This window comes from Perissodus microlepis, chromosome 13 (genome assembly GCF_051167445.1).
Source record: "Perissodus microlepis isolate ML-2025 ecotype Zambia chromosome 13, ASM5116744v1, whole genome shotgun sequence".
In the NCBI taxonomy this organism is placed as follows: domain Eukaryota; kingdom Metazoa; phylum Chordata; class Actinopteri; order Cichliformes; family Cichlidae; genus Perissodus; species Perissodus microlepis.
This window is the reverse complement of record NC_140473.1, coordinates 25,887,035-25,902,495: the sequence shown is the minus strand read 5'-3', so window position 1 is coordinate 25,902,495 and position 15,461 is coordinate 25,887,035. Positions and strand designations below refer to the sequence as shown.

General features: G+C 37.9%; 1 protein-coding gene across 1 annotated transcript in view; it reads left to right on the top strand.

The window, feature by feature from the left end:
* LOC146375242 (contactin-associated protein-like 4) overlaps positions 1 to 4,371 on the top strand; it is an 87,552-nt gene extending 83,181 nt beyond the window's left edge. The window contains exons 23-24 of the mRNA XM_084948313.1: positions 94 to 165; positions 2,204 to 4,371. Of these exons, the coding sequence (XP_084804439.1) occupies positions 94 to 165; positions 2,204 to 2,400 (269 nt within the window). The 3' untranslated portion in view covers positions 2,401 to 4,371. The remainder of the gene's footprint in view (positions 1 to 93; positions 166 to 2,203) is intronic.
* Positions 4,372 to 15,461: the final 11,090 nt, after the last annotated feature.

Here is a 15,461-nt window from a genome sequence, read left to right as displayed (position 1 = left end):
ATCTTCTTTCTGTTCCCCTGTGATGCTTGTCCTGCAAATTCCCTCTTTTCGCTTTCATATTTTCACCTTTTCTTCTATGTCGCTGTTCTGCAGGCCAGTCTGGATCAGTGGGAACAGGTCAGCCTTTAGTGAATGCCATCAGGAGTGACTCAGCTCTCATCGGAGGTACTGTGGCAGCAACCTGTTTCAATGTGGCTCTGCCATTATCATCAATCATGAGACAGAAACTGTGTACAAAGCCAACGGGGATAATGTGATGTCAAGTCAGTTAATAGACAGTTTCAAACTTGTTCTCCTATCACATCTTTTTTCCTTTATTGGAATTCATTTATACCTTTCTTTTGACACACCTCAGTGCAGAGGAACTGGCAGTGAAATGATGATTAAAACTGAACTGCATGTTGTGCAAATGAAAGCCCACAGCTGCCTCTCAAACAGCTTGACTGTGTCTGAATACACAAAGGAAAACATGGCTAATTAGAATACAAATTACGTCCGACTCCAAGTACAATTCCTGTCAGTTTTTGTTATTGCTAACATCAGTGTAGATACCTTCTAATAGCTCAAATTGCCCAGGGAGCCTGGAGAAAATGTGGACCCTGCAGTACTAATGATGAAGCAAAGCAATTTTGTTTTCTGTGTCTGTTGGGCCACTGACCACTCGCCTTCAGATAGGAGTTTTATTTCATAATGTTTTGTTTCCAGTTTGGCTCTCCGGTGATAATTTATTACAATTGAAAATAAGACAAAAGCTCTCAAGTGTAACCAGTTTAGTTTCCTGAATCTGCTTTCATTTTAGAACAGCAATGAATAGTTTCAGCCTTTTTCAGGAGTTTCCAGAGGTGGTGTGTGTCCTGCATTATGATTTGCATAAAGTAGTCCAGATGGTGGGCACCATAAGTACCATAAGTCTATAACTGGTTTTATTTAAATATGTAAAGGATTAAGAGAGTTGCAGTTATTTTTACAAGAAGAAATGTAACGATGTATGCAAACTTGAAGAAACTTTTAATTTCAGCTTTGACAATTAACAGGTGTTAACAATTCATGATGCATAAAACATTTTTTCTTTTGATCACATATAGTTCTGACATATTTTAAACTGTTGCAGGTATATTTTCAGCGATGTATTATAAAAGAATATTTGACCTCTATGTTACACATATGGCTGGGTGTTTCATTATAGGCTGCTGCTCCTTTTTCTCCCGACTCTCTTTCCTTTATTGACAGCTTGTGTACACCGTACTTGTGGTTCTGATAAATCACGTAAAGCAAACAAAAGAAAATTATGACATCCTTAGAACAGGCTGATATGTGCTGTGGCTTTCTGTGGAAGTCTTGTGAAAGACAAAAAAATGTCCCAATAAGGCCAATTGAAATTTCCTGCTAGTGTGATACCAAGAAATTATGAACAAGAGTTTTCATTTTTATCAAAGGCAAAAAAAATATGCTTTGAATTTCAAAATGACATTTTTAAAACTGTTCCATTAACACTGTTCAGGTGTGTTAATGGAACTGTTCACTGTTCACTTTTTATTTTTATGAGTCAAGTCAGAACTTTTTGATTGCACCTCATAGTTGCATACCCTGTATTTGCTTTTTTAAGTAAGGCTGCTGTTGTCGTATACAGTTTGCATGGAAGAAGTCGACTTGTTTGCAACCACTAAATTTCAAAAAGTCCAAGACAAGCAAAGACAGTGAATGTCTAACCCTAACTGCTGAAATCAACATGTTTCAAAACGTGCAACTTTGAAGGTGAATGGTCTCCATTTTTGGTCGTGTCTCACTCTTCACAATTTCACCACGGCTTAGATAGCAGTTGGCAAGTGTTGGCATCTTCAGTATCAATTGTTGGCGACCACAGCAATATGCTACCAACTACAGCAACTGCAAAGAGGTTTTCAGTCCTGCACTGTCTCTTTGCAGGTAATTTCACTTAGCAACAAGAAGGTCAAGAAATTTCAAATTTTTCCCTAGCGATGAGTGTTTGCCATGAAGTCTCCAATAATTCTCTAGGTCTACAGAACTGAGGCCTAAGCTGAGGGATGTTCCTATTGGCTGCTTTAAGGCACTTTAGTATCAGCTTTTCAGACTGAGAAGTTACATCCACTGTTTATGTGAAGTCTATGGTTGATGTCCTTAACATATACCTATATTGCCTCTGCCATACTGTTATAACTTTGTCCATTTATTTGCTTTGCAGGTGTGATAGCCATGGTGATCTTTGTGACCGTGTCTGCATTAGCCATAATGGCCCGATTCCTCTACAGGAGGAAATGCACATGTCAGCGCCAGGAAGTAAAAACAGTGAAACCCGAAGACAATCCAGAGTTGCCATTCAGAAGTCGGATCACTTCACAGAACGGTCCCACTGAGACCCAGAAGGAATATTTTATTTAAGTGACGGTTCAACTTGCTTCTGGCCTGGCAGTGCTGGAGCTGAGGGGACAGACAGAGATAGAGACGCCTTGTCAAGCCTCAGTGCTTTACACAACAAACTGAGCCTGACTACTGGCTCAACAAGACAGGAAGACACAGACAGAAACTCATGTTCTTTCATTTTGTTTGCTTTGTTTTTGCTTCTATGGTAGTGTTTTTAAACAGACTCTAAAAATGGTCATTTGTCAATATCATCAGTGGAAAAACTGTACATAGAAAATGATGTAAATGTTACAATTCTGACTTTATATCAACTACTCTTGTGATTATAGAAAGAACGGGACAAGAACAGGAATGATGTTGATAATGAATGTCTGCTGTTTTGTCAGTGAGTTCAGTTCATTTATTTTAATGTTATATTTCATGGTGGGAAAGAAATGTGTATCTGTTCACAATGAACATGTTTGTGTTCTCTTTTCTTTAACATTATCTGTTATTCATGCTTCTTTCATTGTTACACAAAGCAAAGTATGGCTTCTATTTATTTTCTGAAATCTGTTATCTGAACAAAGGTGGAAAAACCACAGATTGGTAGAAGTTGAGGTACTGATTTAACTTCTTTACTCAAGTAAGTAAAAACCAAAAGACTTTGGTTATGTGAGGACATTGCTGACTATTTTGGTTCAACGATAGCAGACTAATGTCTTCATTTTCTCTCACGATGTCACTTTTCTCTAGCGCAGGCATGTCTTTGCTTTCCACTCATATTCCCTGCATATGTTTTCCGTCTTTCATCTCTATCACATCTTTTTATATCTCGCATGATAAACACCAGTAATGGATACACACACACTTCATTATTTCCCGCCTCCGGTTCCTATGAAGGCATTCCACTTTTTGTCCCAATATCATTTTTTTCCTTTTATCTGAAAGTCAGTTAAGTATGAACATTTTTTTTATGTATCAACTGGTGCAGACCAAAGGACTATATGAAAAATGTATAACATAAATATTATATTTTGAGCCAAGTACCTCCAACCCACTCTCTGGCCAAATAAAACCCCCAAATTGCTCCTATAAGTTTCACCTTCATTGAAAACAACTTGTTTAGGTTTATCAAGGTTTGGGTTAACAACACAAGAAATACATTGCTGTCCTATGTAAAATATTTTGTCAACCCGTCACTCCACCCCAATCTCCTCTCTGTGGAAGGTTAGTGAGATTAGAAAAACCTCATCTAAATTCTTCAGTTTCTCTCATTGTGTTCATTGCTCTTAGCCGGGTGTGAAAATTAAATGTAGTGAACCGCATACACAGTATATGGTCATGTTTTTGCTGAGAACATTGTAAGTTGTCTTTTTCTATGGTGTATTTTAAGCAAGGACTGGATTTCAGTTTTATTGTATTTTCTCTTTTCATCCCAGATGTCATTAGATTTTATTAGCTGATTCAGCAGCATCTTCGTGTGCAAGTTAAAAATTTTCATTAAAAAAGTGAGTAAATGACCCCTACGATAAACCCGACCTTTGAACTGAGAAGAAGTCGTGGAAGTGTGTTTCAATGATGGCACCAAATGCTTGAAGACGATGCAGGGCATGCTGGGAAAAACGACATAGCTTTATCACTCCACTACATGTAGAAGCATGCCGACGGGCCTGGAGGATGTGGATGTAATGAGGAACAGAAGACCAAATAATAATGTTGATTAAATGCAAAACCACAGACTAAAGAGGACACTGAATCCGTTTATATAGTGTGTTTAGAGTTGTTTTGAAGAGTACTTTTCAAGGTGGTGTTGATAGGTTTGGTTCTCTTCTAGTAGTGCTTCACTTCTGAACTATAGCAGCACAATCCTTTTTAATCGTACTGAAGGTTTACTGTGGTGTTAGTGAGTTAGAGTGACCTGCTGTTAGAGTTTAATTTGTACAGCTATTTTAGTAATAAACACAGTTTTTTGTTCGGTGAATTGAAAATAAATGATCTTTTTCTGAAGTGGCTTTATCTTTTCTTTCACCTAAATTATAACCCTGCATTTTTATTGCATTATTAACCTTTTTGTTCTGTTACTGAAGCTGTAATTCTTCCGTCACTGACTCCATTAACATGAGCACAGTCTCTGCGAAATGGTACAGAGTAGAGTTGAATCGATGAACATGAGCTTTGGAGCTTGATCAATGAGCGGCTTTTAGTACTTGCAAGACGCTCCATCAATTGAGATTTAGACAGCTAATGTCTGAATCAATTATTTCTCTGTTAAATTAAGTCGAAACAGCAAATTTAATTACCATACATTTACATCTCTGAATGTTAGGCTCTATAAAAGTTAGGTGGGACTTTTTCTTCGCCATGTGACATTTCTAATGGATATGAATATGCATCTGTCTGCAGAGAGGAGATAACTTCACCGTTTGCTGCTTTGTGATGCATTCAGGTGCAGAAGATGTCAGGCTAATTTATGTCAATGTGCACCTAGCCTCTCTCCGAGCTATAACAATAACACGTGAAGACAAAGCTTTGACATGACTGTGCTTCCCACGATTGCTGTCCACCTACTTTGTATGCACTCACACACATACACACACATGCCATGACGATTCAGGTGACAGCAGCTGGGTGGTTGTCAGCAGGTATTATTTACAGGGAGAGACACATCGGTGCCTCTAATAACACCTCATTAGGGAGAACAAGAAAAGGACTTGTTGTAATGACACATGCTGCGGCACTCGGAGGGAAACAAATCAGATCATGAGTCAAGATTATTGTCAGTTATTTGAGGTAAAGCAAGTTTTCAGCAATGTGTGAATGCGTGACAAGCCTGATGATATTCTGATTGCTAAAATTAGATTTGATGATTACCTAATGAGATACTGACACCAAAACTGTGAGTTTGGTTTGGTTTGAGAAATTGCTATCGTTTTTATAAGCCAATGAAGCAGATGGAATCTGATTTTCTAAGAAGGCGAGGGAAGAAAAACAGAATCGACTATTATTGCATGGTGATGGAAAGACTGTCTAAAAGCTTTTTTTAAGCTTTAATTTAATAGGGACAATGTAGTTTAGCACTGGTCCAAAACAGAGCATGGAACTGATGTACTGCACCGAGTTTATAAGTATTGCTTTTTTCCAACTGTGGTCCCTGTGAGGAGAAAACTCTTAGGAGGCAAAGAAACACAGACTCAAAGATATTGCATGTACATGGGCGATGCCCCGACACGGTCCGATCTGTTCTGCACTAACGTGTGCACTAGATGTGTCACAGGGAAATCGCGCGGGGCGTCGGTACATCCTTTATTTATACTCAAACAGCTTTCACAACAATAGGTGTGGCATGTATAGAACTCAACAACAACTCCTTAAAAGGAGGAACCGTTAGCTTATCTGTTGAAACAGAAAAAAGGCATTTAACGGTCATAGCACATATTCTCTGCACGCAATGTCTCACTTCCCTATTCTGCAGTTGTACAACTCATAAGCTCTTCTTCCTTTAAATGAAGCTACAAAATAAACATGACACAAAACTCAAAATCTCCCAACAGTCCCCTATTGGGCTTTTGTATACACAGTACACAGATAGAGAAGACTTACAGTGTTTAATTACATAAAGCCAAAATACACCATATTCACAAGACCATTGTGATACCAATCATCTCTGATTGGGGTTTTAGGTTTTGTCAAGTCAGCAGTAATCTCCTCAGACACGCTTGGGAAGTACTTAAACTGTAAGAAACAGTACAGTATATATAGTCTGGATTATAGACAGCCATGTGTAATTTGTAAATCTCATGGGAGTTTACCAATATAAACTCACTTACTTGTGTAAAAATTCACATCATCATAAATACCATCATCACTGACTTTGTGTTTCTGCATGCACTGTAAACATGAGGGAGAAAAGGGTGTCCACAATGTGCATGCAGGTTTTTGATACTGTAAGAATCTGCTGTTGACAGACTCGAGATCCTGCTGTGACTCGTGTCAGCTGGTCAGCGCTGTTAAAGAAACCTCACTGACAGCATGCAGACTTCCTGTGCTTGCACACCAACAGTGATGTCATTGGGGTCAGCAGCACGCAGGCCACAGGCGGGACTGCTCAGGCGAGACAATTTTTGTGTGTGATGAATTTGTGGATGAAGAAGTCAACGGCGACACAATGAGACAGGGACCACGAGAATCATAGGAACAGCTGCTTCTTCTTTTTCTTTTTTTAAACCTCCACCACATTAGTGACCACAGCAGGGTTATTATTCTGTCCTCCCTTCTTTTAACTTCTACTTTTCTGAACTGTGTGATTGCAGCACCCGTGGGACAAATCCCATTGATGTCCATTCTTCATTCTTCTTCAGATACTGACAGCAATATCGCCGCCATGTGGCCTCTTAAAAGTGGATGTAAAATTAGCGCATGCAAAATTATTTCGTGGTTACAACCTGCAGATCAAAACAGCATCATAACTACCTGCCATTTAGTATTTTTGCATATGGATCACTTGCGTGCTACTAGCTTATCATTAATCTTTTTTTTTTTTTGCACAATGCTCAGTCTTTTTGCACAACCCACTGTCATTGTTTGTTTTTGCACAACCACCATCACTGTCTTGTGTGTTCTGACTGGTGTTGCACTGTTTTTGTTTTTTGCATTTTTTGCACACTTGCACTATATGTAGTCCTGTGCTGATTCTCTGTTATATATTATATGTGGCACCATGGTCTTGGAGGAATGTTATCTCGCTTCATTGTGTACTGTAACAGTGCACATGTTTGAAATGACAATACAGCCACTTGACTTGACTTGATCTCTTATCATCTTGGGGGCAGAGCATGACGGGTTGTCAGCTAACTGGATGGTAAATGGCTCTTCCAGGCCATATATCATATCATTTGTATTTAGTGTTGAATTAAATTGAATTAAATTGTTTGGATTGGAAAATGTGGCGTATAGATGTGTGTATAATCCGTATTACAACTGTTTCTTTGTTTTTTAAACACAATTACACTGAGCCTGAAGTATTCAAGGAGCTGCAGTTTGTGGGACATCAACACTGGCAGTTCAGTTGAATTTGTGGGGACTGACTCACTTTTGGAGCTTGCCTCAAGTGGCCACTATGTAACTACTGAAATAAGTGTAACCACTTTAGTAGCAGTCCCACACATGATTCACCATGTTTAGTATTAAATTGAAGAGCTTGTATTTTGGATGTTTTGCTAGTGTAGATGGTGTTTGTTGTCTGTCTCATTTGGCTCTGTAACATTTTTTTTCCTCAGTCAATGACTTGTTTTTATTGAGAGTTAATTTAAATGGCCTTTCTGAAAGGCTAACAGTCTTTTATGGTTTATAGAAATGGCCCCAAACTGCATTGAGTCTTTGGGGAATATCTATGAGATTATTTTATTTGAACATCAGATGCTTGGCTAAACTGAGATAAAACTAAGCTAGGCAGCAATGAAGAATGAATATACCCAGGGGATGTCACTAATCTGTAACTCCCAAATAACAGCTCTAGAGGACAACTTTTAATCAGAGTGTCTGAAGATGTGACTGACTCTCTTTGTGAATGAAAAGCACAAGAAATGTTTTTTTTTTAAACAAAGTGGATTTAGCCACAAAAAATATTACTTAGAAACAGCTGGTTTCACAGGATTTCTTGTTAAGTGTGACTTGTAAAATTTTTTATATATATATATATATATATATATATATATATATATATATATATATATATACACATACATATAGTAGGGTAGGGTGCACTTACTTACTCACTCAAGTTTGTGAGGAAGTGGAGTCCAATGTTTTGTGCAACACGCCCTTTTGTGTGAACCTGAAAAAGAAACTCTGGGTTAAAGAAAGTTGATGACTACCAATGTGATACCACTTAACCATACTATAACCAGAGATTTAGCCAGTTAACACAAAGCCCTGCTTTCTTCATCATGGATGAGATCATTTGTCATTTCATGGACATATTAACAACATCATTGTGAACAAAAACAAAACTATTGGTCCTCATCACTGGCTCTGTCCAAATGGTGTAAAAAAAATTTGGAGGGGAACTCAAACTACAGCAATCACACATCTTTGCTGGCTTGGGTTCCTGAAATCTTAAATGAATGCATAAAACGTATCTGTGCTTGAACAGATCCATTTGCAAATGCATTATTCATATTCCCAAGGTAACCACAAACATTTTTGAAATAGCTCAGTATTTGATTGCTTACTTCAAAAAAGCCAACTTGCTTCTGAGTGAATGAATACATTGGCCTTTTGCAGAGCTGTTGTGCAAGACAGGTCAGGACTAATTAACATTTCTAAAGATCCTGCTCACCTTTGTTTAAAGATGTTTTAAAAAACATTTGCAGAGTTAAATCCTGCTCATTTTTAATGTCAGTCTATCAGCCTGGAGCTGGTAAAACAGCCTATGCAAGATGTTTAGCCATGATTCTTGACCTCAGCATTTCTTTTTACATTTAAATTTCTTTTAAAATACAAGGTTTAAAAAAAATTTTTTGTATATTTGCCAAACATTTTCTCAAGCTTCTCCTTGTTTTCTGTTTTTACACAGTACAAACTTAAAGTAAACTCTGATTTGAAGATGTAGCTTCACAACAGCATGTTCAAAGCTCATCCACTTCCACATCGCCTGTGGCAGTAACATAGTGAAACTTGGCAAGCAGCTGTAATCAGGTCCAAGTATTTGATCAGCAGCTCTTCAATAAAGAAGACTTTATTGAACAGACTGAATTCTGAAAGCAGTAAAAGTTCAGTTTGAGTTTATACTTTAAAAATGCGGTGCAGTCAGTTCGGAGGTGGTAGACTCAACTTTTGACAAGGAGAATGGAGTTCAGATCTCATCTGACATCAGTATTAAGTTTTGGTTTCAGTTCCTGTTTAAGATTTCCAAAAGTACTTTGTGTGGTTAGCAAAAGATCTGGTCTGAGTTCAAATACACTCTTTTTACAGAATATAAAACATTCAGTGGCTTTTGTCCCACAGTGAAATGAAAAGCGGATGCACACAAAGATCTATATTCTAGGCGCTGCCATGTGTCTGTGCCATTTAAAAGTCAGTGCACTGTTGGTCTGTTTGCCCACCCTAAGTGACTTTCTAACTCTGTCGAGTTTAGGACTTTTTTTACATCATGTTATGCTTAATTTATGTTTACACAGTTGTGTCTATTTTCATAGATATTACTCTACACGGTGCCTACTACTTTTCATTTCTTTTAATAATCAGTGTCAATTTAATTATTCACTTCACTTTAAATAACACAACCCACTACGTCAAAGCACTTGAAAGTGGAAAGAAAAACCTCCTTTTAACAGACAGAAACCTCGAGCAGAACCAGGCTCAGAGCGGGGTGAAGGGAAAGATGGAAAGAGTACAGACCAAGAGAGACAGGACAAAAGACACAATATACAAGAGATCCCAAGTTTAATAATTACTAATGATTAAATATAGTAGTGAAGCACAAACACACAGGAAGTCAAAAAGAACTATGTCATGTTTAGGAGCATTTTTTGGATGAACTTGTAATGTTACTAATTATCATTTTATCACTGCCTTCCACAAAAGTAGTCAGGGCACCTCTGCACAAGCTTGATTCACTCATTACACAACCGTCTTACATGACTTTTTGTAACACCGACTAATTGTGTTATGTGCATCAAGTGTGTGTCTACATATCACATTTTCAGTCATGCAAATATTCATTAAACACCGATAGGAGGTTCAGAGTGACGGTATGCCCAGAGTGATGGTATGCTCGCAAGGGGACGTTCCAGCTCCACCACGGTCACCCACACGCAGTGATTTTCACTCTGCATATAATCGTCTTTGCAGCAGCATCTGTGTTCAAGTTACACCTCTCCATACATATTTATAACCACTCGAGAGACAGCCAGGTTATGTGCTAAGTTTCCTCTCCTCTGCTGTGTAATTATTCAGTCTCGGTGGCTATAATACATCAGTACTGCTGTTTATGGCTCAAGGTCAGGGCCAAATGTCCACAGAGATGAGGCGGTGATGGATTACTGCTTTTCAGAGTCTTGAACTCTGTGGAACAGTGACAGATTTCAGCAAATCAAAAAAGACATTTTTCTCTGAGTCATTTTATTGACGCCTCAGACCTCTCAAAGTAAAACAACCTAAAAGTTTTCCTGTGTGTGCCCTCATTTGTCTTTTACCCAATCTGCTCCATCTAGATAATCAACAATCTCTTCAATTGTACAGAGCGCTTTAGTCTCTGAGCTCACTGTTTTAGTTTACATGTCCACCTGAAAGCAAAAAACGCTAAGCTTTGGCAAACACAGTCTGTGCAACCTGTTCTGTTTTTAAACACCACAAAGCACTGTGGATAAATGTGTAAAAGATATATTGTTCGTGGTGCAGGGTGTATTGTGGTGGTGATTGTTGTTTGTGTTGGTTTTAGCATGTGTCTCTTTGCAGATTTGAGCATGATAAACACAGTCAGATTCAGCATGGCGCACCGTTCATGCATTAAAAAAGTTCTCTTTGGTTTCACTGAGCTTCTAGTGCTCGTTCTTTTCTTCTTTTTAATTAGGCTAAGTTCTTTATTCTTGAGTCTTTGGTTTTTCATTTGACTTGATGATCAGTCTAGTGATAAAATTGAGTTTTGTAATCGTGTTTTGGTTTATGGTTTCATTTTTTTTCTCTAAAAAGAAGAGGAAAGAAGACAATGGATGGATGGATGGATGGATGGATGTTTTACTTCCCTCAGTGTTCCTGTCTGTCTTGTCTCTTTGTTTCCATGTTCTAATGCGAGTCTTCTTGTTTACATACTCCAAGCAGGTGTCTTTTCCGTTGCTTCTTGTTTTACTTTGAAGATCAGCCTTCTATGTCTGTCATATTTCTATTATGTGTGCACCTACATGTGTTTATCTTTTTCATCTATTAATATTATTACTATTAATAATAATGTTTTCTTGTTTTTTAATGAGTGCCATGGGGATTGACGATTTTTATTCTGTTGTGCTGGTGACAATAAAGTTATTCTATTCTGTTCTAGTCTATTCTATTTTATATCCTAATTTACCTCGTTGTAATCCATGATTCCTAATTGTTCCCCGTCTGTTAACTGTGTGCACCTGTGCCTAATCGGCTGTCTCCACTTTCCTAATCAGCCCTCTGTGTATATATAGTCCTGTGTTACCCTCACTCTCTGTCAGGGTCTCTTGTGCACAGCTGGTTTCTCACTGCTTGCTGCCCTCTGACATTCTATGTCTTTTATATTTTTGTTACTTTCACATTTTGGTTTTTCCTGCATGATAGATAGCTTGATTTCACTGCAATCTACAGTGTCTGGCGTTTGGTTCCCTACTCCTGCACTTTATCTGACTAAACCTGTTGGAATTACTTGAAATTATATTTGCCTGTGATTTTAAATCACTCTCTCAGAATAGTTTACTCTAATCTGACTAATGTAATCACTGTTTAAATAAAAGTAATTGGCCTAATGTGTCATTTATACTATAAATGTGACTGCAGTGTTTGCCTGAGTTCAGTTTTGTTTCTTTGACCTCTTTTATGAGCTCAACATTTATTATTTTTGTAAATATAATTTTGGGGGGTTAAATAAATGAAAACCATATTTTTCTAATAATTCCTGGGACTCCTCCTGTTTTTCAACTCGGTCCATCACATGTGGTCACATTATAAATAGCTGGGAGTCTCATTTATGCTGCTGTTCCCTCACTTTGAGCAGTTTTGCATTGTCGCTGTTTGATGCTACTCGTGCTTTTGTAGAAATAACCCGATTCTTACTTTCTTGGACGGCTTCCAAGAAACAGGTGACTTCGTCCTGGAAACGGAGAACAAAATTTGATCTGTAACTTCAGCTTGTCACAAGCTTGGATTTATTTTGGTGGTTATCATTTTTTAATGTCAACATTGCTTTTAACATCAGAGGACATTTGAGCTGTTGGGCAGGTAGCCTTACAGCAGATCTGCTACTGCTGTGCTTTTTGCTTTGCCTCCTTTTTAATGTTGTTTTGGATGTTGATGGACCTGGGTACGTGTCTTGAAACCTGTCAGGTTTTTAAAACAACAAATATTTACATACATCTTTGTGTGTTATATGAAAGGCTTTTATTGTTTTTAATATATTAATTTTGGTTTATTTTAGACCAGTTGGTGTGTGTGGTTAACAACTTCATAGTACTAATAGTTACTTTATTTGCTTTAAACAGGACATTAGTTTATTTTTGGTTATTTTGAATTGTTTTTTTATTGTTAATTTGTTAGACTACTGGAAAGAGGCCCTTCTTATAGCTGCTGATCACCACTCTGCTCCTGTCATAGAAAGAATGTATTTGATGGTTTTTCTTATGTTTTGGATATACAAAGAACACCTCTTTCTCAATCCACACTAGCAATGTGTACCTAATAGTAAAGTGTCTAGTGAGAGTATACAGTTGTGTTGGTGTTGTAGTCCACACAAGTTATATAACAGCTGGGTAACTTTTCATTGATTATGTGTATGGGCTACAGGTTTGTTAAAAAAAATCTCCAACTGTTAAGTTGTGTTGTGGCTCTATTTTTTTCCCTGTGTGTGTGTGTGTGTGTGTGTGTGTGTGTGTGTGTGTGTGTGTGTGTGTGTGTGTGTGTGTGTGTGTGTGTGTGTGTGTGTGTATATATATATATATATATATATATATATATATATATATATATATATATATGAAATTTTGTTGTTTTTTTTTTTTAAATTTAATCGTTACTTTCCAAAGTTTTTAAAAGCACAACTCAGGACTAACATGAGAGCCACACAGAAAACACAAACATGCAGATCAGAGGTAGAAAGTTGCCAGGTTTCCACAGAGGGTGCTTTTTATTGTGGGTTAGTCATAAAAATGATGCAGTAAAGTTAGACTCGGAAAATTCTGCTGCCTCAGAAACAGTTTTTATCAAATTATTTGAACTGGAAACTCATTTTCTTTGCATGCTGTTCCATACACAAGCGTACCAACACAGAAAATGGCATCTTATAACATCATTTTATTCTCATTTTGATATCTGCACATTGTATATTAAGCATCTATTCTCAGTACGCAGTTAACACTTCCAAAGTTAAAATTTTCATGTGCCTCACAGATTACACCAATATCCCAGTTGATGGAAAAAATCAGGCTCCATCATCATTGTTAAACCAAATATTACATTTTCTACCCTGAAAAGAAAATGCAACATCTTCATTTTTGGTCAGAAATGAGTTTTGGACCGTGTTCACTAATGTCTGCGTTAGACACAAGAGGATGAACGATAAACAATAATCTTGCTTGCTCAGTCAACATATTACATTTTCACATTCTCTACTTTTGGCTCAAAGTACAAAAAAAAGTTGTTTTCAGCTCCACACTGAACCGTTGTTACGTCTTCTGTGGAGGTTATATTTTGTTAGCACAACGTCTCAAATGTGAACATTTTAATTAAATTTAATTAAATCTGTGGATCAGGAAAGAAGTGATATTGGTGTGTTTGTGCATGAGTGCACACAGGTTCAATAAATATTCATATGATTTCTGCTGAACTTGTTACTGAAATAAAATTGGATTGTGTGTGTGTGTGTGTGTGTGTGTGTGTGTGTGTGTGTGTGTGTGTATTCTGATTCATAATTATCCAACAAATTTCTACCAGTTTGTTTGCTTTTTTTAAGCACTGGAATACAAAACACTCTTTCTAGGTTACTGTATATGTATATATCCTGTGTTGGGTGCCTTAAGGAGCTTTGCTGGTATTAAACTTTATTATATTTTTAAATCCATGCCATCTGCATCTTTCTGTGTTTTGTGTAAATGCTATGCTAAGCTATTTTAAGCAAACGTTTTTATTCCCAGCATGGCAGACACTGCCATTCATCAAAGTCACTGAAATGTCATACAACTACAAGTTTCACCCTTAGTATCTATGCCATGGCTATATGCAGCCCATTCTTTTGTGAAAGCCACTGGCTTTAAACTAGGAAATTTTTAGCGTCAAAACCTGGTCAAACAGAAGTAAAAATCACGTGGAAAATAAGAGAAATGCACAGAAAAGCCAGATGCCTAACATAACGGTTTCAGCAAGAATAAGGAAGAAATAAGAGGCAAACACATCTTCACCATATGCAACACTTCCAACCTTCTGATGCAGACTTTATTTCTTTAAAATGGCGCTATTATACCTCAGGAAACCTAGACTCTGGTCCCCACTGTATCACGAGAGCACCAAAGGAGCCTTTTATAACAAGGAGACACAGCATTACTTTGGTCCATGGACAGCTGCAGACACAAAGACAAGCAGGTGTTCTTTGTGTAGTACACTTTTTGTGTTCCCAGAAAGAGGCACATCAGGGTCACTGCCATAAATGTTTTTAGGGGTGACTTGCCATGTCTAAAGATTTTGCATTAATAAAAGCTCCATGTGTAAGAAGTCTTTTAACTAAATATCAATAAAAGCATTTCTGAAACAACACAGCCTGTCTTCACTTAAAAGGGTGAAGACTGGAGGTGGTGCAAAGAAACACGACTTACAGCTGACCGACTGAATGGATTTCAAGTCTTTTTCACCCTTGAGCTTGCGCAGCTTTTCAGCTGCCTCTTTCAGCTCAGCACAACACATGCAGCACCTCCCGTCAGGCCTCGGCATCCCATTGAAATAGGGAATGCAGGATCAGGTGATGGAGAACAGCTGTGTGGTTCAGCCTCCCCTGACACCACACACTGAACCCACTACCTCACCCCTCCCCTGCAGCTGAGCCACAAACCACACCCCACCACAACAACATGCTGTTGGGTAGATAATTCTATTTAAAAAGCGCTTCATAACCACAAACATGATTTTGAGGTCCAGTTCAGTTAGTTGAGTTAGTGGAGGTGAGGTGATCGGCTCCAGCTGCACACACACAATAATCAAAGCAGTAAAAAAATCATCCACTCTACAGAGGTTATGAGAAGAATCCACATACACTAACGCAAAGTTAGCCTAGTTCATACGAGGTTGGAGCTACAGTTTTTGGCATATGCTTCATTCTTCATCCCTCAGAAGTTGCCACTTGTCGGAGACAGAGTCTCTCTATGTAGACACTGGAA